The 25752-nt window shown below is 41.4% G+C and overlaps 1 protein-coding gene across 2 annotated transcripts in view; it reads right to left on the reverse strand.

Moving 5' to 3' along the window:
* LOC136862711 (protein suppressor 2 of zeste) overlaps window positions 1-25752 on the reverse strand; it is a 293904-nt gene that overhangs the window by 132319 nt on the left and 135833 nt on the right. For both annotated transcript variants that reach the window (XM_067138930.2, XM_067138929.2), the window contains exon 3: window positions 2516-2612. In XM_067138930.2, coding sequence (XP_066995031.2) covers window positions 2516-2612 — 97 coding nt within the window. The remainder of the gene's footprint in view (window positions 1-2515; window positions 2613-25752) is intronic.

Below are 25752 nucleotides of genomic sequence, written 5' to 3' on the forward strand. Positions count from 1 at the left end.
TATCACTAAGAGACCAAAATATGATCAAAACAATAAAAATGGCCGAAATATGCATTTATATGCAACATAAAATTGCTTTAAACGTCGTCAGGGCCGCACCATTCAGAGTGTTTTTTTTTTTTTTTTTTCCAGAATTCGGGTACATTGAGTTCAGGAAAGAAATATGACATTTCCTTAACATGCGAACCTTAATAATAACAACATACACATCCGCCTATATGGTGTAGTGGTTAGTGTAATTAGCTGCCATACCCGGAGGCCCTGGTTCGATTCTCGGCTCGCAACGAAATTTGAAAAGTGGTACGAGGGTTGGAAAGGGGTCCACTCAGCCTCGGAAGATCACCTCAGCCATCTACGAAGTAGTTTTCCGCGGTTTCCCACTTCTCCTCCAGGTAAATGCCGGGATGGGACCTAACTTAAGGCCACGGCCGCTTCCTTGTCTGTTCCTAGTACTGTATATCACTTCCGATCTTCCCGTCCCCACAAGGCCCCTGTTCAGCATAGCAGGTGAGGCCGCCTGGGCGAAGTACTGGTCTTCCTTCCCAGCTGTATCCCCGACCCAAAGTCTCATCCTCCAGGACAATGACCTTGAGGCTGTAAAGGTGGGATCGCCTCGCTAAATCCGATGGAAAAATCAACCCTGGAGGATAAAAGGATTAGGAAAGAAAGAAATTACGTACACATTGCATACGAGAAACATACGCACACTGAAATTTTAAGTTCCGTTTGTTTAAGAAGGATTTGAATGATGTGGTGCACAGCACTATTGTTGGTTGCGAGGGGTACGATGCTACTGCTCGCCAGTTGCTGATGGACGCGAACAAGAGGTAACTTACCACTGAATTTTGCCGTGCGTCATATTATGGACGGATGGTTTAGGTTTTAACAGTAGGCTACATGTTCACAGACTCTGCACATGGCGTCAAGAAAAGTACGGCCAATGAAATAAGCGCTTACAAAAGGCTACTTTGATAACACGTGTGATCCACTTCCATGACTAAATCGTTAGCGTGCTGGTCTTAGGTCGAAGTGGTCCCGGGTTCGATTCCCAGCCGGGTCGGGGATTTTAAATTTCTGTGGTTAATTCCTGTGATTGTGTGTATGTGTGCGCGCGCGCGGGCCATCTTCACCATTAGAATGTGCCATAGGTACGGTCCCGTCCCCACAGACGCACAAGTAACGTATATCGAAAGGTCAGCACTAGGCCTCTCTGGAAGTAATAGGCAATAATAATAATAATAATAATAATAATAATAATAATAATAATAATAATAATAATAATAATAATAATAATAATAATAATAATAATAATAATAATAATAACATACATACATTATCATTATAGACTGTTATGCCTTTCAGCGTTCAGTCTGCAGTCCTCTGTGAATTTACTAAACGTCGCCACAATCCTCGATTTAATTAAAATTTAATTAAATTTAATTGAAATACAGCTCCAGCATTTGCCTGGTTCGAAAATGGGAAACCACGGAAAACCATCTTCAGGGCTGCCAACAGTGGGTTTCGAACCCACTATCTCCCGAATACTCGATACTGGCCGCACTTAAGCAACTGCAGCTATCGAGCTCGGTTGGTATAAATCAGGCTTATATAAGACATTTTATGATTACAAAGAAGAAATCCATATTTGAATAATAATAATAATAATAATAATAATAATAATAATAATAATAATAATAATAATAATAATTATTATTATTATTATTATTATTATTATTATTATTATTATTAATATTATTATTATGAAAAGTAGAGGGAGACCAAGATGACGATGGTTAGGCTCAGTTTCTAACGATTTAAAGATAAGAGGTATAGAACTAAATGAGGCCAGAACACTAGTTGCAAATCGAGGATTGTGGCGACGTTTAGTAAATTCACAGAGGACTGCAGACTGAACGCTGAAAGGCATAACAGTCTATAATAATAATGTATGTTATTATTATTATTATTATTATTATTATTATTATTATTATTATTATTATTATTATTATTATTATTGTAAATCATATACAACTTCTTCGCCTGTGAGACGATTTCATTTATTAAAAAATGTATGAAACATGTGGAGGAGTAGCTGCATCTGGACTCTATAAAACGTTCATTTTGTCCACCCTTACTTCTCACTTATTCCTCCATTCACAGTAATCCACTCCAGTACGGCAGCACGCACGAAGGATTCGAAGATCGTTCATGCGCAGTTTCTTTGATACAGCTGTTCTATCACAAATTTATGGGTTACTTTATCAAACTGCGTTGTGTTAAAGTAAAAGCAGTGATATGAAAACATCACATCTGCAATGGTTGAGCACTGACAGGGCACAAAGTGATTGCCGTTGTCCCTAGTCGTAACTTGTAGTCTAAGGTCCAACAGGTTTAACAAGGATCAATGGAGATAACTAGTTTCGTAATATATAGATCTACATAACTCCTACATCAAAAGGGGCCGGCCTGATCTCTGAAGGCACAATATTAACACCATTTATATCATAATACTCACTTGATATTCCGGTACGGCTTCGCCTTGTGAATTTGAACTTCACATATAGGGCAGAAGGAATTGCCTTCCAGATATTTAATCAGGCAACTTCTGCAAACTGAAACAGAAAAAGGAAAATAAAATTATATCAAGTGCTTTAAAACACTAATTCTAAGTTAAAATGCACATAGAAGCTGAATAGATACGACAAACACTACACGCCTTATATTTCCCTTTTCTTTCGTTGATATTGAAGAGAAGAAAACAATACATACAACGAGCGGGTAACATAAACCTGGAGGACCGTAAAAAGTAGAAATCATTATCTTTTACAGTAATTGGAGTATCAGTGGCGGCGCGTGGATAAAACGTCCGGGGTTTATAAAAGTAGGAAAGATCACAATATGAAGATAAAGTTGGACTTCAAGAGGACAAACTGGGGCAAATATTCGTTTATAGGAAGGGGAGTTAGGGATTGGAATAACTTACCAAGGGAGATGTTCAATAAATTTCCAATTTCTTTGAAATCATTTCGGAAAAGGCTAGGAAAGCAACAGATAGGGAATCTGCCACCTGGGCGACTGCCCTAAATGCAGATCAGTATTGATTGAGTTTCACTGCTTTGGAAAATAATGTGCTCAAAGTTATTGCTACTTGATATTTACATCGATGTAAAACAGTGGGATTGCTTGATTAGTAACGCGACTTTTCTTTTTATGGCATACGGCTGTAGCTCGAAGAACAACGAGGAATGACACAGAGAGTATGTAAGTTGTAATTACTTTAAGCTGATCCAGTTTCCTGTAATTTTGTAGATGTTACTCTCATAGAAATAATTGCTTCAAGAACTTATTAGGTAGACTACCGTGATTTATGGCTTGACATATTTTGCCGTTTTCATAAAATAACTTTCATAGAAATTATTGCTTCAATAACTTATTAGGTAGACTACCGTGATTTATGGCTTGACATATTTTGCCGTTTTCATAAAATATGTATTACTAATTAAAAGTATCATTAACCACGTAAACTTAGGCTACGTTCACCTATCGATACTCTAAAATTCGCAGTTACCAAAACATTCTGATTCAGTGCGGTTAATTAGACCAGAACCACAAAATCGTGAAATTAAAAACCCTTCAAAACATCCGGTAAATTTTAACAGTGCGCTCTGACAGTGCATCGGCTAATTTCGGAACTGCTCGATGTAACTCGCGTCTATCGCTGGTCCAGTTGCTGGGCTATGCTTACCCTGCTCCTCACAGCCCCTCGCCTAGTGCACCATCCTTACGTTCCACAGCCCCGCGCCGTTAGTCCAAAAATTGAACCTCTTCGCTGGTTCCGGAGAGTGACCGAGTGTTGGAAGTAAAAATTATCGCTACGTGCGTGAATACACAGAGCTAATTAAAGGAATATGCTCTTGATAAACTATTTTACTAGGGGGTTCACTGAACCACTGAACATATAGAATTGAAAATTCGATGGAAATGCGCGGTAGAATATGCTCCGAATAACGACACCAAATATTCAGGCATACTCAGTTAGAAGAATCTTTTTTTTTCACATGTCCTAGAGCACATTATTAAATTATATTGTTGTCCCCACAACAGCTCAAGCTCGCTTACAGGGCTCCTTAAACGCTATCAGTCCCTCAGAACATGCTACTCAGTGCTGTGGCAATCGAACACACAGCGAAGAATTAATCGCACCCCTTCAGTACACCGGTGTATATCATGGGTGTGCTTAATAGACGAGTTTTGAGGAACAAAATGCATCCTTCCCAACGAAGCTTCAATATTCACCGCTGAAATACTTGCCATTAACTCAGCCATCACGTACGGCATCCAGCACTTCAGCAGAATATTAATGCTCACGGATTCCAAGAGTGCACTTCAAAAACTAGAACAACCATGCAGGAACACGCGTTCGAATAAATACATCATGGGCATCCTAAGCAGTATATACCAAGCTAAGGAAAACGGAAAACATCTTATGTGGATCAAAGGCCACACTAGAATTATACATAATGAGACAGTATACCAACTGGCAAAGCAGAGCATTACAGAAGGCCAGTTCCAAGCACTACCCCTACCATACACGGACTTCCAAAGCCACATCAAGGAACAAGCTTACAAAGAATGGTCAAATTACTGGGCAACAACTCAACGCATCAAAGGCAAGCATTACGCCGCTATCCAGAGACGCATCCCACAGAAAACATGGTTCAATCTACTATCTCTATCTCGCCGCCATATCACATCAATTATCAGAATGAGACTTGGACATGCATCTGACCCCAGTCATCTGTTCATACTCAAAGTTATAGACTCCCCAAATTGTCCCTCTAACCCCAATCAAGAAGCCGACCTCAACCATACAATTTTAGGATGCACTAGACACAAACCACAAGTAACCAATTTATATCAAACGCTTATACAACTCAAAGTTCCACTTCCACTTTCGTTTCGTCGTTGTTCAGCAGCTATGACATCCGTATATATCAAGCAATAGCCAAATTTTTAAGTGAGGCCAATTTAACATTGTGATACGTTTCTTGTATAGTCTGTAGTTAAACTGTTCTCATCCAACCCAAGTTCCTGTACCATGGCTTTCTATCACCAATTAGTCACAATGCCATGAAAGGTCCCATGTTGTAAAGATGTTGCTCTCTGACCTTCCTGTTTTCGAAATGTACAGAGATGGCAGCATGGTCTTACGGACCAAATGCCAAAATGTTAATTAAAAAATGCATCCTAGGTTAGTGACGCTTTGCCACTACAGAGGAATCTACCCACAATAGTTGAAAATTCAGGTAATAAAAACAGTAAAAAAAAAGAGCACTGCAAGGAAAAACAGACTGAAAAAGAGTTAAGAGCACAGCAGTGGCTTTACCATGACATTTTAATACTGAGTTTAACTTAGGTTCAAGGAGCCTGCTAATGATACCTGTCATGACTGCGATGAGCTTCAGGTGAAACAAAAAATTAACAGACGACGAAATAATCATAAATCAGACTACGAAGCCCACCTGCCAGAGGCAGATATGAGATATAAAAACACCTCTGATTAAAAAAATCAGTCAAAAGAACTCGGATAAAAAGTAGTCATGTTGAATCTTCAGATGTCTGCCTTCACCACACATTGCTAATACCAGTGTGTTTTACCTAAGAAAGCTCTAGATACAGCGCTGTAGCCCCAAACTTCTCACAGGCTATACGGTAAGTCAGGGCATGACAAATCCCGGATGCAAGACCACCCGTTAAAATTAGTTTCCAATTAGTGGGTTGCGGCAAGTTACAACGAACGCCCCTCAATTTGGTACAGATATTTCTTTTTAAAAGTTGCTTTACGTCACACCGACACAGATAGGTCTTATGGCGACGATGGGATAGGTAAGGGCTAGGAGTTGTAAGGAAACGCCCGTAGCCTTAATTAAAATACAGCTCCAGCATTTGCCTGGTTCGAAAATGGGAAACCACGGAAAACCATCTTCAGGGCTGCCAACAGTGGGTTTCGAACCCACTATCTCCCGAATACTCGATACTGGCCGCACTTAAGCAACTGCAGCTATCGAGCTCGGTTGGTATAAATCAGGCTTATATAAGACATTTTATGATTACAAAGAAGAAATCCATATTTGAATAGGCCTACACTAGTTAGATAATCTTAATTTGCTTACACAATAGTTTTCTACTGGACCTATTTCTAGCTATTTATTAGAAAACAATCCAAGATTCTTCTTTTCATTTGCGATCACAGATTTCAGTGGAACGAAGTCTTGAATTGAGGGGAGGTTTCACAAAACTTAACATCTACGGGCAACAAATGTTTACTAAAGCGAACATCTACACTGCAATTACTAAAACTTCATATCTATATATGTAAAACGAAATCGCATTTGCACTGAACCACTACATAACTGAACTGGAAAACAATCTGAAGAAGGAAAAGAACCTTGTCCTATGGCTCTTCTCCGATTCATGTGCCTCACAGAATAAACAATCCAAGTCTTCTCCAATCTCATAAAAATAGTTGGTAATTCTACTGTTTTCAAGAAGATTCTCCATTTTTTCCCATCCGAGGTCACAGTTATCTTCCTCCAGACTGGATGTTTGGAAATACTGAGAAAGAGTATCGAAGAGCAGACACCATCAATTTACCATCAACATACCTTGCTTGCTTCATCTAAGGTCATCGGTCCCATCAAAATATCATGGGATGTTATGAAAACATGTTAAGTGCCTAATTCTTGGTAGAGACTGACAAATATTTGATTTTAAATCTAAATCTCAGGAAATTTTGAAGAAGAAGCTTCCATTCATAATGACTGACGTCCGTGAAAACAACATACGCAAGCTCCAGTACTGAAGTTCTTAGGACGAGAAGAAGTAATGCAAATACTATTGATACAGCTGTGAAACTTCCATTCCTATATCACGTTAGTGGAAAAAAAGTGCTGACATAAAGAAGTTACTAAAATAATAATAATAATTTCGTGTGGCTATTTCCAGCCGAGTGCAGCTCTTGTGAGGCAGACCCTCCAATGAGAGTGGGCGGCATCTGCCGTGTGTAGGTAACTGCGTGTTATTCTGGTGGAGGATAGTGTTATGTGTGGTGTGTGAGTTGCAGGGTGTTGGAGACAAAACAAACACCCAGAGCCCGGGCCACTGGAATTAACCAATGAAGGTTAAAATCCCCGACCCGGCCGGGAATCGAACCCGAGACCCTCTGAACCGAAGGCCAGTACGCTGACCATTCAGCCAACGAGTCGGACTAGAAGAAGTTACTGAAGTACTTCGATGTGTCTTCACAAGAAGCGTTAACATTTTATGAATACGTCAGAAGAATGGTGAGGATTAAGCTGCGCCTGTGTGGTATGATGAAGAAACTTCATATGAGTTGATAAATATTGTGTTTATCAGTGAAGTGCTGTGTTATTTTAGGACTTTATTATTGACAGTATTTTTGGACAATTAATCAATGATACATCCCAAGAAATGCCTGAGATTTATTGTTATTCTGTTCACTGCACAGTGTGCTTTAAGTATCTAAGGATACGTCTTGAAAACCTTGATTAAGAAGTTTAGAAACTGATAACAGAAGTGTGTAGATGTTGGTTTTTGTAAAAAAAAAGATTGATATTTTCAGGGTTAAAAGAGACAGTATTTAGTTATAAAAACATGTAAAATATCCACTATTTCATGTATATCCTTTTCTTTAAACTGATATTAGCTGCAAAAATACTGTGTTTCATTTGTGAGTTAATTAAGAAAATATCTCTCCTGAAAATGTATATTTTTGTAGGTGTCAAGTTTTGTGAAAACCCCACTCAATTGGTTTAAGTTGCAGTACGGGGGTTTTGCAGCCAATTTTCATATACTCCTCAGGCTAAAATCTACTAGTGAGGTATCTGAATGTATGAACGTAAGGCTGGAGTCGCAAGTACCGAACAGTGGTGACCTTAAGTAAGTGATGTCTGATTATGTTATTCATCAAGGTGAACCTTCGATATTCACGATTACGAGCTTAGCCGGACAGTTAGAACTCCCTGACAGAATGGTGAAGTTAAAAAGAACAGAAGCCAAATTAAGACGGTATACGCAAGAGATCAAAAAGGCATACTCTAATGAGTGGAGTTAACCAGAGGGCACATGGCGTATACCCATGTATACACTCTGTTACAGCCCTGTCTAGACATATAATCTGACTTTATGCTACTATAAGAAAGCCCAAAGATACTTGCACTTGGGATGAAACAGTTGCAGGTCGTGGACCTATAGAAGTGTCATCTTGTTTCCCTGGTGTGAAAATGGGAAACAAGGTAAAACCATCTTCAAGACTGCCGACAGTGGGGTTCGATCCCACTATCACCCGAAAGCAAGTTGATAGCTACGTGACCCAAAATGCACAGCCATTCGCTTGGTCATCTCATAATTCGCCGAAACTCTACCATTCAAATGAGTAGTCAGAATAGCAGTATATTACGCGTACAGATCAACTTAAGTAAAACGGATTCTGCTCTATGTTATATTTTCGGCAACAGCGCAAAATTTAAGTACCTACATCGCAGCTACGAAAGAATTTCCCTTCTCTGCGCGCTGGCCTAGCCAAGAAGGGAAGATAAAAGTTTCAGAGGTAAGGACAACGGTCACGGAGAGTGAGAGGGTCGGGGATGGCACGGGTGGTGGGGGTGGAGGAGAAAGGTTGCTGTCCTAATGAGAAGAAAATGTTTGTCCGTTGTAACAAGAAACACTTACGTCTAGCGCCTGACAATATGAAGCCACTCGGCTGCGCTCGGGTGAGATCTGCCGGCTATGTTCTACTGGCGTGCCTTAAGACTGTAATGGAATTTCTAGCCAAATATTAGGCAATACCGTCATTACAATTACTAACTGGTACATTTGTTATGGCTTGTATACTATTTCATTTTCCGATAGCAATGGGACACCAGTATTCAAATATTACTATAATATTATGTTAGAAACTTGAGATATGTTTCGACATGAGAGATGTCGAGAGAGATGCACTGGGCGTAGAAGTCATGCTGGCTAATAAACTATTGTGTATGCTATTCAAGGGCTTGCCAAAATTTTATAGAATAGTCTACCGGTTTCATTATATTTCACTTATTCAGTAACTGGAAAGCAGCTAGCAAAATTTACATTAGATGCCATTGAAATAGTGGAAGAATATGGTTTTCAAGTTTTTACAAGTCTTTTTACACCGCACCGACACAGATAGGTCTTATGGAGACGATGGGATAGAAAAGGACTAGAAGTGGGATGGATGCGGCCGTGGCCTTAAATAAGGTACAGCCCCAGCATTTTCCTGGTGTGAAAAATGAGAAACCACGGGAAACCATCTTCAGGGCTGCCTATAGTGGGGATCTAACCTACTATCTCCTGAATACAAGCTCAATGCTGCGCGCCCCTAACCGCACGGCCAACTCCCTCGGCGGTTTTCAAGTTCTTCGAATAGTAACCAATAATAGCCAGGTTAATGTTTCAATGTTTGAAACAATATGTGGGGGACGTGGTACTTTTGAAGCATGAAACAATACATCCATCTGATAATGAAAGGCTACTATTTCTTTGTAATGACCCTAGTAATATTTTGTATCGCTTCTGACAATTGTCTCTGATTTTCTTATTGCAGCTGTGCATTACCTTCCCCGAAATGAATTACTAAACTGCTCCAATCTCATGAAAGACATTATTGTCAAGAAAAATAGAATGTGACACTTGTAATGATGGGATTCCACAGCTCTTTTAGGAATATTCCTAAAGCCACTTTTAAGTAATATTGTCAAAAGTCATTTACAGAGGGCGAGCGATTTATAAAAATCAATAAGAAACCTCTCAACAGGAAGGTTTAAAACTTCAGTGAAATCTTAACGGCAAAACCAAGAAAGCGGCGCAATTTCTATTTATGACACACATGCAGCCTTAATGTGGCAACTATTTATTTATTTATTTATTTATTTATTTATTTATTTATTTATTTATTTAGTTATTTATTTATTTATTTATTTATTTACCTACTTTCAAAAACCTTGGCATACTGGAGGTGTAAGTTCGATTTAAGAAGGTAGTGTAGAAATTAAGTTTTGTAAATATCGGTGTGAGGTATGAGGGGATTTAAGATGAGAATACTTAATTTCTACGAACTGTGCGCATTTGCAAGTTGAAGAAGTAGGGGATAAAACTTGTTTCATAAATAGAAATTGCGGCGCTTTCTAGTTTTTGCCGTTAATATTTCACTGAAGTTTTAAAACCTTCCTGTTGAGAGGCTTAACTGCGACCTGGTGAGTGACCGTCGGACAATAAGCTTGCCGACTACCGTCATCTGTTTATCTGCCGGCCATATTGTATTTCGTAGGCGACGGACCGAACTTAGCCGAGTTGCTCCAAGTGGCTGCATATTGTCAGGCGCTAGACATAAGTACAAGAAACTGACACAACTTGTATTTGTAAGCACACGAAATTTGAAGCACATGAGGATTTTAATGTTGGCCCACAAAACACGGGCCTAGTGACGCCGGCATTAGGGGATGGGGGCCCGGCGGCAAATTTTGACTAATATTCTTTTGTTAGTGAGGGTGGGGGTGGGGGGTGGGGGCATAATTAACTCAGTGGCTTAGCTGCTGGCTCCCCACCCAGAAGCCTGAGGTTCGAATCCCCATCGATCCTGGATTGAGATTTTCGTCCAAAAATACTGAATCACGTGGAGTCAGGAAGGAAATCTGACCATAAACCCCGCCCAATACCAAAATGAGCCTGGGTGACCCCAGTGACCCCAGAAATAACTGGGATAAACTGATGAAAATTCCATCCTGACCTCGTATCAAGAAACGGGACACCGAGCAAGAGGCTGTGCGGTTTGGGTCACGTAGCTATCAGTTTGCATTCGGAAGATCGTGGATTCGAGCCCCACTGTCGGCAGCCCTGAGGATGGTTTTCCGTGGTTTCCCATTATCACACCAGATAAATTATGGAGCCGTACTTTAATTAATGTCACGCCATTTCCTTCCCACATGTGTCGGTGCGACATGAAAAAAGCTATAAAAATAAAGGAAGAAAGAAACGGGACTAAGTGGTAGACAAACACAATTTTCGGTTAATTCCTGCAATAATTACAATAATCAATTATTGCCTTTATTATTCCCTATTTATTATTAGAATAACACAACATCATTTTTCTAACAGCTAAGAAACATACAATTCAGACCTGATCCTTTCAGTATAAGTTTTGTTTCTCGAGTTATTGCAACTGGCTAACGATGTGTCTGTGTACCCTTCCTTGTTAACCATAATCTCTAAAGAGGAGCGGCTCATCTGGTATCTACTAGAAACGACAAAACTGAGAACTATGAAGATTTTACCCACAAGTTCGCTACCGTTAAAGTGAGACGAAAACCTCTATGATTGGTGAATTTATTTTTCATCTCTAGAAGTTACTGGATTCTGCATACTTCGGTTACTGTTACTTACATGATATTCTGTGTCCGGCTACTTGGCTGAATGGATAGTGTAGTAGCCTTCGGTTCAAAGGGGCCCCGGGTGCGATTTCCGCCCGGGAAGAGGATTTTATCTGCGCATGGTTAATTCTTTCAGCTCTGGGACTGGGTATTTATGCTTGTCTTAATGTACTTATACTTAATATACTTCTCTTCACTTAGACCATTACGCTAAAAACCACCATAGAAACATGGAATAGTGAATACATCCCACCACACTGAGTTAGCGTCAGGAAGGGTAGGTGGTCGTAAAACTGGGCTAAATCCCCGTCAAGTGCCGTCCCCAATGAAATGAAAGTTGCTTTACATCGCACCGACACAGATAGGTTTATGGCGACGATGGGACAGGAAAAGGCTAGTAGTGGGAGGGAAGCGGCCGTGGCCTTAATTAAGGTACAGCCCCAGCATTTGCCTGGTGTGAAAATTGGAAACCACGGAAAAACCATCTTCAGGGAAGCCGACAGTTGAGTTCGAACCCGCTATCTCCCGAATACTGGATACTGGCCGCACTTAAGCGACTGCAGCTATCGAGCTCGGTCACAATGAAATGGGGAGAAGTTATATTAGAATAATATTCAACACAGAATAACTTCTTAATTACTCAACATTTGTGCGTAATGTTTTCTGCGCTTGCTCCCGTAGACTTTTGCATTGTAGACAAATAATATTTCACATGGGAGTTGAATTTTGATAGCCTACTGTTTTTAATAACAATGCTATTTGTTTTCGTCCCACTAACTACTTTTACGGTTTTCGGAGACAACTAAGTATCGGAATTTCGTCCCGCAGGTGTTCTTTTACGTGCTGGCAAATATATCGACACAAAGCTGACGTATGTGAGCACCTTCAAATACCACCGGACTGAGCCAGGGTGAAACCTGCCAACTGGAGCTTAGAAAACCGGCGCTCCAACTGTCTGAGCCACTCAGTCCACAATTCTTTTGACTTCTAATTCAGAAAATTTATTTTTTCAAGCCAACAAAGTGAAAAAAACTAGGATTATCACTGAACATTATTGTTTTACTAGTGCTTTAACATCGCACTAACAGATGGAAGGTCACGTAGCTCTTGCACTGGTTTTCGCGGACAACCTTCTGAACTCTCTAACATCAGTTGGTATGCAAAGCAGTCTCAAGAAAACTGCTAAATATTGTGTCCGGCTCCATGGCCAAATGGTTAGCGTGCAGGCCTTTGGTCGCAGGGGTCCTGGGCTCGATTCCCGGCAGGGTCGGGAATTTTAACCATTATTGGTTAATTTCGCTGGCACTGGGGCTGGGTGTATGTGTCGTCTTCATCATCATTTTATCCTCATCACGACGCTCAGGTCGCCTACGGGAGTCAAATCAAAACATCTGTGCCTGGCGAGTCGAACATGTCCTCGGACACTCCCGGCACTAAAAGACATACGCCATTTAATTTCATTTTGCTAAATATTGTAGAATATTGAATTTGAAAATTGAAATTAAGAAAACAAATGTAATGGTATGTTAAAAAGGAAATAAATTAAAGAAAAAAGAAAGGTCATCATCATCATCTGTTTACCCTCCAGGCTCGGTTTTTCCCTCGGACTTAGCGAGGGATCCCACCTCTACCGCCTCAAGGGCAGTGTCCTGGAGCTTCAGACTCTTGGTCGAGGGATACAACTGGGGAGTATGACCAGTACCTCGCCCAGGCGGCCTCACCTGCTATGCTGAACAGGGGCCTTGTGGAGGGATGGGAAGATTGGAAGGGATAGACAAGGAAGAGGGAAGGAAGCGGCCGTGGCCTTAAGTTAGGTACCATCCCGGCATTCGCCTGGAGGAGAAGTGGGAAACCACGGAAAACCACTTCCAGGATGGCTGAGGTGGGAATCGAACCCACCTCTACTCAGTTGACCTCCCGAGGCTGAGTGGACCCCGTTCCAGCCCTCGTACCACTTTTCAAATTTCGTGGCAGAGCCGGGAATCGAACCCGGGCCTCCGGGGGTGGCAGCTAATCACGCTAACCACTACACCACAGAGGCGGACAAAAAGAAAGGTGGGAAATAAAATAAAATACTTTGGAATTATAATAACATCGAATGGGATGTGGAATGAGCAAACAAGATGTGCTAACATAAAAGTACTGGCTGCTTTATGAAGCACAAGGTTTTCGGAGAGGAAGATGCCAAATACTGAAATGAAATGGCGTATGGCTTTTAGTGCCGGGAGTGTCCGAGGACATGTTCGACCAAATAGTGAATACAAGTCACATAGGGCCTAAACATACATACATACATACATTATCATTATAGACTGTTATGCCTTTCAGCGTTCAGTCTGCAAGCCTCTGAGAATTTACTAAACGTCGCCACAATCCTCGATTTGCAACTAGTGTTGTGGCCTCATTTAGTTCTATACCTCTTATCTTTAAATCGTTAGAAAAAGAGTCTAACCATCGTCGTCTTGGTCTCCCTCTACTTCTCTTACCCTCCATAACAGAGTCCATTATTCTCCTAGGTAACCTATCCTCCTCCATTCGCCTCACATGACCCCACCACCGAAGCCGGTTTATGCGTACAGCTTCATCCATCGAGTTCATTCCTAAATTAGCCTTTATCTCCTCATTCCGAGTACCATCCTGCCATTGTTCCCACCTGTTTGTACCAGCAATCATTCTTGCTACTTTCATGTCTGTTACTTCTAACTTATGAATAAGATATCCTGAGTCCACCCAGCTTTCGCTCCCATAAAGCAAAGTTGGTCTGAAAACAGACCGATGTAAAGATAGTTTCGTCTGGGAGCTGACTTCCTTCTTACAGAATACTGTTGATCGCAACTGCGAGCTCACTGCATTAGCTTTACTACACCTTGATTCAATCTCACTTACTATATTACCATCCTGGGAAAACACACAACCTAAATACTTGAAATTATCGACCTGTTCTAGCTTTGTATCACCAATCTGACATTCAATTCTGTTGGATTTCTTACCTACTGACATCAATTTAGTCTTCGAGAGGCTAATTTTCATACCATAGTCATTGCACCTATTTTCAAGTTCCAAGATGTTAGACTGCAGGCTTTCGGCACAGTCTGCCATTAAGACCAAGTCGTCAGCATAGGCCAGGCTGCTTACTACATTTCCACCTAACTGAATCCCTCCCTGCCATTTTATACCTTTCAGCATATGATCCATGTAAACTACGAACAGCAAAGGTGAAAGATTACAGCCTTGTCTAACTCCTGTAAGTACCCTGAACCATGAACTCATTTTACCATCAATTCTCACTGAAGCCCAATTGTCAACATAAATGCCTTTGATTGATTTTAATAATCTACCTTTAATTCCATAGTCCCCCAGTATAGCGAACATCTTTTCCCTCGGTACCCTGTCATATGCTTTCTCTAGATCTACGAAACATAAACACAACTGCCTATTCCTCTCGTAGCATTTTTCAATTACCTGGCGCATACTGAAAATCTGATCCTGACAGCCTCTCTGTGGTCTGAAACCACACTGGTTTTCATCCAACTTCCTCTCAACGACTGATCGCACCCTCCCTTCCAAGATGCCTGTGAATACTTTGCCTGGTATACTAATCAATGAAATACCTCGATAGTTGTTACAATCCTTCCTGTTCCCTTGCTTATAGATAGGTGCAATTACTGCTTTTGTCCAATCTGAAGGTACCTTACCAACACTCCACGCTAATTTTACTACTCTATGAAGCCATTTCATCCCTGCCTTCCCACTATACTTCACCATTTCAGGTCTAATTTCATCTATTCCTGCTGCTTTATGACAATGGAGTTTATTTACTATCCTTTCCACTTCCTCAAGCATAATTTCACCAACATCATTTTCCTCCTCCCCATGACCTTGACTGTTTGCAACACCACCATGATGATTTCCTTTTACATTGAGAAGATGTTCAAAATATTCCCTCCACCTCTCCAGTGATTCCCTGGGATCTGTTATGAGTTCACCTGAATTACTCAAAACACTGTTCATTTCCTTTTTCCCCCCCTTCCTAAGATTCTTTATTACTGTCCAGAATGGTTTCCCTGCTGCTTGACCTAGCCTTTCCAGGTTATTACCAAAATCTTCCCATGACTTCTTTTTGGATTCAACAAGTATTTCTTTCGCTCTGTTTCTTTCATCTACGTACAAATCCCTGTCTGCCTCGGCCCTTGTTTGGAGCCATTTCTGATAAGCCTTCTTTTTACGTTTACAGGCTGCTCTCACTTCATCATTCCACCAAGATGTTCGCCTTTTCCCATCTTTACACACAGTTGTTCCTAGGCATTCCCTTGCTGTTTCTACTACAGCATCCCTGTATGCCACCCATTCACTTTCTATATCCTGAACCTGCTTACTGTCTACTGTTCGAAACTTCTCACTAATCATATCCATGTACTTCTGTCTAATTTCCTCATCCTGGAGATTTTCTACCCTTATTCGTTTGCAGACAGATTTCACTTTCTCTACCCTAGGCCTAGAGATACTTAGTTCACTACAGATCAGATAATGGTCTGTATCATCGAAAAATCCCCGAAAAACTCGTACATTCCTAAAAGATTTCCTGAATTCAAAGTCTGTTAAGATATAGTCTATTATGGATCTGGTACCCCTAGCCTCCCATGTGTAGCGGTGAATAGCCTTATGCTTGAAGAATGTATTTGTAACAGCTAAACCCATACTAGCACAGAAGTCCAGCAATTTAATTTAATAAGGGGGAGAAATATGGGGTACTGAAGTAGATATGAAAGAATTAGGTATAATAAGTAGTAAATTATGTAAAATAATAATAAGTCTTTCAGAATGTACAGCCAATAGCGGAGTTAGAAGGCTGTGTGAAGATTTAAGCATTCAAGCAGATAGGCCTATTGCTAGAAGAGTAATACAATGTTTGTTACGATTAAGAAGGACAGGTGGGAGGGAAATATTGAATTCTGCATACCAACACCGGATGAAACATTTAAGTGATGATAATTGGCTAATGAAAGCGAAAGGAATGCTCGATAGAATAGGAATGGGAGACTACTAAGGTAAATAGATTCAGAACAAAGATAAGAAATTTAACAAGAAAGTAACGATATATATGAAGGATACTGAGAAGCAGATGATTATGGCAGATATAAGACGAAAACAGCATTATCGGAATTCTGCGAAGTTATCCAAAATATATCAATAAGAACAGAAAGGCTTTCAAGCAGAGAAGAGATATGGTGTGGTAGCTAATGGGAATAACTTATATAAAAATACGGATTAGAGAGAAAAAAGAAAAATCTTCTTTTATTATTTGGAGAAACAAATAAATAAATAAATAAATAATGATAATGTTATCTGTTTTACGTCCCGCTAACTACTTTGAAAGTTTTCGGACACGCCGAGGTGCCGGAATGTTGTTCCGCAGGAGTTCTTTTACGTGCCGGTAAATCCACCGACACGAGGCTGACGTATTTGAGCACCTTCAAATACCACCGGACTGAGTCGGGATCGAACCTGCCAACCAGGGTTCAGAAAGCCAGCGCCTCAATCGTCTAAGCCACTCGGCCCGGCTGGAGAAATAATGGAAGAGGCGCACCTATTGACAGAACGTAAGGGAACTGACGCACTTAAAAGAGTTAAATGTTTGGATGGAGAATATAAAACAAGAATAGAATGAGAGGAAGAATTCTATACAATTGTTAAATGATTAAACAGAGAGTCGATTACACCGGGAAGAATAGCAAAATATTTTTGTAATTTAAGAAGTAGGTTACATAAATAAATAAATAAATAAATAAATAAATAAATAAATAAATAAATAAATAAATAAATAAATACATAAATAAATACATAAATAAATAAATAAATAAATAAATAAATAAATAAATAATCCGCCTCTGTGGTGTTGTGGTTAGTGTGATTAGCTGCCTTCTCCCCCGAGGCTCGGGTTTGATTCCCGGCTCTGCCACAAAATTTCAAAAGTGGTACTATGTAGGGCTGGAACGGGGTCCACTCAACCTCGGGAGGTCAGCTGAGTAGAGGAGGGCTCGATTTCCACCTCAGCCATCCTCAAAGTAGTTTTCCGTGGTTTCTCACTTCTCCTCCAGGCAAATGTCGGGATGGTACCTAACTCAATGCCACGATCGCTTCGTTCCCTCTTCGTTGTCTATCCCTTCTAATCTTCCCATCCTCCCAGAAGGCCCCTGTTCAGCATATCAGGTGAGGCCGCCTTGGCGAGGTACTGGTCATCTTCCCCAGTTGTATTCCTCGACCCAAAAATCTCACGCACCAGGACACTGCCCTTGAGGCGGTAGAGGTTGGATCCCTCGCTGAGTCCGAGAGAAAACCAACTCTGGGGGGTAAACGGTTTAGGAAAGAAAGAAAGAAAGAAAGAAAGAAAGAAAGAAAGAAAGAAAGAAAGAAAGAAAGAAAGAAAATGAATAAAATAAGCACTAATTAAAAGAATGAGTGGTAAGATACATGTCCGTAGATAATTTGTAGCACTGTACCACTCTCTATGACACAAAAAAGATAAAAGAAAAAGTGTGATAATTTGCGGAATGAATATAATCATTATTAGCTTGAAGTTTTTTTTTTTTTTGTTTTTTGCTAGTTGCTTTACGTCACACCGACACAGATAGGTCTTATGGCGACGATGGAATGGGAAAGGTCTAGGAGTGGTGTGAAAATGGGAAACCACGGAAAACCATTTTTAGGGCTGCCGACAGTGGGGTTCGAACCTACTATCTCCCGAATACTGGATACTGGCCGCACTTAAGCGACTGCAGCTATCGAGCTCGGTTTAGCTTGAAGAATAATACACTATGTAATGTAGTAACAGTCAAATAACTGTAAGAAGGATAATTTAATGGAGGTTCGAACAAACGGATTGCAATAAATAATTGCTCTCTTCCTAGTTTCAAGCGACCCGGAACTAGGGGATGGGAGTGTTCTATTCTACTCTATCAGCTTGCATTCGGGAGACAGTGGGTTCTAAGCCTACTGTCGGCAGCCCTTAAGATGGTTTTTCGTGTTTTTCCCATTTTCACACCAGGCAAATACTGGGGCTGTTTTTCATTTTCACACCACCGGGGCTGCACCTTAAAGCCACGGTTGCTTTCTTCCCATTCCTAGCTCTTCCCTATCCCATGGTCGCCATAAGACCTATCAGTGCCCGTGCGACGTAAACAAATTGTAAAAAAAACACAATTATTTCTAACACTGTCCGCCTCTGTGGTGTAGTGGTTAGCGTGATTAGCTGCCACCCCCGGAGGCCCGGGTTCGATTCCCGGCTCTGCCACGAAATTTGAAAAGTGGTATGAGGGCTGGAACGGGGTCCACTCAGCCTCGCGAGGTCAAATGAGTAGGGGTGGGTTCGATTCCCACCTCAGCCATCCTGGAAGTGGTTTTCCGTGGTTTCCCACTTCTCCTCCAGGCGAATGCCGGGATGGTACCTAACATAAGGCCACAGCCGCTTCCTTCCCTCTTCCTTGCCTATCCCTTCCAATCTTCCCATCCCTCCACAAGGCCCCTGTTCAGCATAGCAGGCGAGGCCGCCTGGGCGAGGTACTGGTCATTCTCCCCAGTTGTATCCCCGACCAAGAGTCTGAAGCTCCAGGACACTGCTCTTGAGGTGGTAGAGGTGGGATCCCTCGCTGTGTCCGAGGGAAAAGCCGACCCTGGAGGGTAAACAGATGATGATTATGATGATGATGATGATGATTTCTAACACTACTGTTCATTTTAAGAAAGGCCGGGGCTGAGTGGTTCAGACGATTGAGGCGCTGGCTTTCTGACCCCAACACGACAGGTTCGATCCTGGCTCGGTTCGGTGGTATTTCAAGGCGCTCAAATACGTCAGCCTGGTGTCGGTAGATTTACTGGCACGTAAAAGAACTCCTGAGGGACAAAATTTAGGCACCTCGGCGTCTCCGAAAACCGTAAAAGTAGTTAGTGGGACGTAGAGCCAATAACATTATTTATTTATTATTTTTCGGAAGAGTGATTACTACCATTAAATGTAACTTAAAATATTTTCAGTTGGTTGAACACAAGTTCAAAAGGGTAGGGACCCAGTCCCTGGGCAGTTCCCATTTCCGGACACTCGTAACGTCTAGTTTGAAATAAGTGCCCGATGTTTTTTCGAAACGGTTAACTAGATGGCACCCTCTTGCAGTAGGGTGAATCAGTAGTGAATGGCAGGTCTCGCGCGGTTCTTGCTCCAGGCAATATCAAAAGAAACACGGTAAGACGCGCCTTCTATACTTTTCCTTGACGTTACATTTATTCTGATCTTTCGTTTCACTTAAATTGAGAATATGTAAGCGTAAAACCTGAGAGTAAGAGAATCTGTAGTAGTGAAGATAAAAGGTTTAACCACGCAATCTGTGGGTGGTAATATGTAGGTCACGGTACGTGCGATCATGGCGCGAAATTTGAATGATGGGCAGACTTGTTCCTATTTCCGGACACTCGATTGGTCCCAATTCTGGACACCAGTACATACCAACGATATATTCAAAGCGGGTTAATTGCACAGGTTAAAGAGACCACCGACACATTGAACCCATGACCTTACCTTAAAGGGTTCAATATATAAGACATAATTATGAAATATAATTACCCTTTTACGTTTGACAACTTCAGTTCAAAAACTATCAATTCAACTTAAAAGGGTGCCCTAGATTCAGACCACATATCAGTACAGTAGCCCTGTAGATACATTCTGAGCTAATGAACTTACTCAGTAAACATAAGATTCTATCTGAGTCTGACGAGAAGTCATGGTATGGCAGGAGTAACAGATACTGTGAAAATCCACAGCCTGTTTCCAGTCACTCGACCGGGTCAGGAATGGAATGAATGAAGCCCCTGTCTAGCGGCGAGGATAGGAATTGTGCCGGCTGACGAAGCCTGTCGCACTCCTCTGGGGCAATGATTAATGAATGGCAGATGAAATGAAATGATATAGGAGAGTGTTGCTGGAATGAAATATGACGGGGAAAACCGGAGTACCCGGAGAAAAACCTGTCCCGCCTCCGCTTTGTCCAGCTCAAATCTCACATGGAGCGACAGGGATTTGAACCATGGAACTCAGCGGTGAGAGGCCGGCGCGCTGCCGCCTGACCCACGGAGGCTACAGATACTGTGTTCATTACAAACATAAGAGGTGACAGAAAAAGCAGATCCATGTTCATTATTAAGCTGTGCCTTATGCAGTACCGGTACTTAATAGTAAATGTGTAACTAAGGCACAATTGTACCACCACTCTGAAACCACATCACCACCCCAGTTCACAAGAGTCACCACGGACGGAACAGGTGTGTATTGTGAAGCCTTGAGACTTGAGATAGGGTCATGCAAGGCTGCAATGCTTACCCCTCGCTCCCCTTTCCCCTCAACCGAAGGATTTCTCTCGCTTGCTTCTTATTCGAATGCCAGATGGAATGAGGAAGATACAGGAAAAAACCCACCTCAAGCTATTTCTCTAAGCACACTGTTCATTTCGTTCCTTCCAGGATAGACGGAAAATGGGAACCCCGTCCTGAAATATAATGATGAGGACAATACATGTTTATGTGGCTTTTGTGGTATTGACTTTTTCAGTGATGTTTCTGACGAATGGGATCATGGATTCAATGCGGTCTGTGCCAAATATGGTTTCACGAAGTGTATGTGGGAACAGCATGAAAGCGTGATTTTGTGTGTGGCAAATGTGTTGTAAAATAATATGAAATGTAAATAGTAATGTACCGTGCATGCATTAAGTTGAATAGTGGGAAAAGAAACCGTCGTAACTGGTAAGAAGAATGATAAAATGGTAAAATATAAAATATGGTAAAATGTAGGTATGTGCTATATCAAAAAAACATCTGTATCGTCCGGATATAGGGCCCCCTACCCTATACATATTACACTGTAACATACCTGTAAAAAACCACTATTAAACAGGGAATAAGAATATACGCGTGTATTATAGTGTAAAATTTAGTGTGTTCGACATGCTGAAAAGTTTTTAAGTTATATTTAACTGAGTCCACACTGGAAAGTACGGTTTCCTTCTTTACAAAACAAAGCTAAAAAAGTACATTTAGGGCACATTCATTGAACAGTACAACATACGCTGTTCTTGTCGGTTCTTTACTTTAAAAACTGAGCATCGAAGATATTCTGATTGTGAAACCATACAAGAGGTTTAACAATTGGTACTTCTGTTTGATGTTTAATAACACAAAAGGCCACGCAGCAATCACATGGAATAATACAAAGGAAGAAAAGACACACGAATGAGAATCTTTGCAGTACTTCAATGGACTGTTTACAAGTTATTCAACGACCTATATCGTCTTGGTAGAGCCGTACTGAGGTCATTCTCACTACTTACGTAAGCAGTGTAGTGGTCGGCCTCCGCAGGCTTGGAGCCAAAGTGATGTGGATGCCAACTGCAGCATTCAGTAACGCAAGTACGCGTTCCTGACATAGCAAGCCATTCAATATGATTGGGTAACGCAATGTTGATCGGTACCGTACTATTAAAGCCATGAATCAAGTAGGCTTCGCGTCTCCTTCAAATATAGGACAAAACGAGGGGGTGGAACCGCTTTTGATATTTTTCTATCATTAGACAGAGGGGGTTGGCTAAAAACAGACAGAAAGTGGGCTTGCGAGCCATTCTAATGACGCTTTTTTATTCATTACATGAATCAACTGGACCATTTTGACGTCTGGGTTTCTTAATCACAGAGCTTGGTTTATTTCTGGTTGCTTTACGTGCTACGTGACATTTAGACTCCAGACGAAACAATCAGGCACATCACTCTGTTGGCCTACTTCATGTTACACGCGGCTGAATCAATATTTCCTTATTGGACTTTCACCTTCACATGTCATATTGTACGTGGACACGCACTGAAATCCATATACTGTATACGTTATCACAATTCATTAAAGAATTTTCGAGTAACTTATCAAGTGACCTAATAAATATGGTATATGACCTATAAAATAACCTGCTTAAAATACGATGAAAAATATCTTAATCAAAACAGTAAATATGTACGTGCCCGGCTGAGTGAGTGCTACATTTCTGAAAAAAATAAAAAATGAAGAACTGAAAAAAGTAATACAACTCTTTTGCTCACACCACCACGCTCTTTCCGTCTGATTGGCCCTTACGTCACAACTGTAGCTTCTGCCGACTACTGAGGTAGACAGTTTGCTTTACGTCGCACCGACTAATATAGGCCTTACGGCGATGATGGGATAGGAAAGGGCCAGGAGTGGGACGCAAGTGACCGTGGCCTTAATTAAGGTACAGCCCCAGCATTTGCCTGGTGTGAAAATGGGAAACAACGGAAAACCATCTTCAGGGCTGCCGACTGTGGGATTCGAACCCACTATCACCCGAATGCAAACTGATAGCTACGTGACCCAAACAACACGGCCACTTGCTCGGTCATTTTCTTCTTCTACTTTTTTAAATGCTATTTGTTCGGGGCGTCGACCTAGAAAGATATTTAGCCCCTACTTGCACCATATGTGAGGAACCTGTATTTTGTAAATTTCGGAAGAGCAAAGTGCGCTGAATGTGAGGAAAGGAACATTAAGGACGACATGGACACCCAGTCCCCAAGCCAGGGATATTAATCAGTTACAATTAAAAGCCCTGACCCGGCGGGGAATCGAACCCGGGGCCGCCGGGTGACAGGTGGACGCGTTGCCCCCTACACCGCGGAGCCAGACTTCTTCTACTACTACTTCCAGTGCTTTTCCCACACACTGGTGGGTTCGCGGATGAATGAATGAATGAATGAATGAATGAATGAATGAATGAATGAGAAACTGGCCTTGTTTCCCGGCCGGATGCCTTCTCAGACGCCAACCCTATGTAGAGGAACGTACTCACAATTGCGTGGTAGGTAGTACAGTATGCCGTGTGTATATGAAGACGTATGAATGGGACAAACACGAACATCCAGCACCGAGCCAGAGAAATGAACCAGAAACAGCGAAAATCCTCGACCCGGCCTGAAATCGATCCTTCAACCCTCTGAACCGAGGGCCTCAGCCGATGATGTTATACTGTATAGGGAGAAAATGAATAGCGGGGTTGTGAGCGACTGTAGGGCCACTTAAACAATGTTGTGAGAAGGACAGCAGACAATAGTATGAATATAAATGGGATCAAAAGTCAAGTTGTAAGTTTCACCAGAGGAAAAGTCCTCTCAGTTTGTGTTGATGGGGTGACAGTATCTCATGGGGACACTGTAAGAAGGAGGTGTTAATATAAGGAATGATCTTCATTGGGGTATTCATACTAACGAGTTTGTTAAGAAAGGTTACAGACCTCTTGACATGGTTATGACAATATTTGTGGGTTGTAGTAAGAATGTAACAGAGAGGGCGTATACGCATCTGGTAAGACCAAAATTAGAGTATGGTTTCAGTGTATGGACTCTCACCAGGACTACTTGATACGAGAACTGGAAAAAAAATTAAAGGAAAGCAGCACGATTTGTTTTTGTGATTTCCGAAAAGGGAGTGGTGCTACGAAAATGTTGCAAACTTTGGGCTGGGAAGACCTAGGAGTAAGGAGACGAGATGCTCGACTATGTGGTATGTTTCGAGCTGTCAGTAGAGAGTTGGCGTGGAATGACGTAAGTAAAAGAATTAGCTTAAGCTGAGCTTTTAAAATCAGGAAAGATCACAATATGAAGATAAAGTTGGAATTCAGGAGAACAAATCGGGGCAAATATTCATTTATAGGACGAGGAATAAGGGAGTGGAATAAATTATCAAGAGAAATGCTCGATACATTTCCAAGTTCTTTGTAAATGTTTAAGAAAATGCTGGGTAAATAAATGATAGGGAACTGTCACCTGGGCGATGGCCCGAAATGCAGATGACTGACTGACTGATTGATTGAATGATTGATTGATTGATTGATTGATTGATTGATTGATTGATTGACCATTCAGCGAAGGATCCGAACAGACCTAAAACATCTTACCAAGGTATCTGTTACTGCATCCTTTAGAGCTTAGTGGTGGCCAAAATTAAAATAAAGATTTCTGATACCAGCGTACATTTGAAGAACAGTGCATCTATACAAGACATTTTCCAGGCTTAAAAACCGCGGTCCAATTGGAAAATTTTCTGCTATAACCATCAAGATGTCCGTCGTGAAAGTCTAAACTGTTATATTAATTTTTTTTTTTTGCTAGGGGCTTTACGTCGCACCGACACAGATAGGTCTTATGGCGACGATGGGATAGGAAAGGCCTAGGAGTTGGAAGGAAGCGGCCGTGGCCTTAATTAAGGTACAGCCCCAGCATTTGCCTGGTGTGAAAATGGGAAACCACGGAAAACCATTTTCAGGGCTGCCGATAGTGGGATTCGAACCTACTATCTCCCGGATGCAAGCTCACAGCCGCGCGCCTCTACGCGCACGGCCAACTCGCCCGGTTTATGTTAAATTAAAGTAAGCTCGTAGGTTTACGTGACTACTGATAACGTAAATATTGCCACAGAGCGTGTGGGTTTACGTGAAATCTGGACAATAGAGACCTGACTTATTTTCAAAAATTGCGCACGCATTAGTCAGGATTCGAAGACCGTCTGCCTCAAGACTGTCACGGTTCGAATCTCGGTTAATACATGAAAAGTTACGTCCCTGCAGTTTAGATTCCACGTAAAACTACAAGTTAATTTGCTTGCTTCCCACTGCAGACCGCCAGGTTATGTAGCGCATACGTATCTATGAAGTGCCACTGTAATATTTGTCCCAAATGGAACATAATAACTCCTTTTACACAAATGAAGAAAAATCTGCGGCATATTAAGAAATACCGTCGTCTTAGAGAAATATCTAGAGGAATATGTATACGTAGGCCTACTTACGGGCTGTAGACAGGACTCGCTTATGTTGTATTCCGCTGCTTGTGCCGTCTTTTGTTTCTTTCTTGAGGTCTAGGGCTAGCACCGACGAATGGGAGTGCTATGTCTGTGAATTCTCATTATCTTTGTCCATATGACTAGCGCGGGCAGTTCAAACAGCAAAATAGCATGATCCCTGGAGCAATAAATATATTACTTTTTTGTTGAAAGGAAAATAGCATGATCCCTCGACCAATAAATATATCATTTAATGAATAAGTTAGGGCACCAAACGAATGAAAAACATGAAGAAAACGACACCTAATTAATGCAAACAACTTCAGTGAGCAAAGACATCACACACGAAAGTGTTAGACGAACAAAACACATACGGAAGCGCTGCGACGTAGCAAA

The sequence above is a fragment of the Anabrus simplex genome, chromosome 2, assembly GCF_040414725.1.
Source record: "Anabrus simplex isolate iqAnaSimp1 chromosome 2, ASM4041472v1, whole genome shotgun sequence".
In the NCBI taxonomy this organism is placed as follows: domain Eukaryota; kingdom Metazoa; phylum Arthropoda; class Insecta; order Orthoptera; family Tettigoniidae; genus Anabrus; species Anabrus simplex.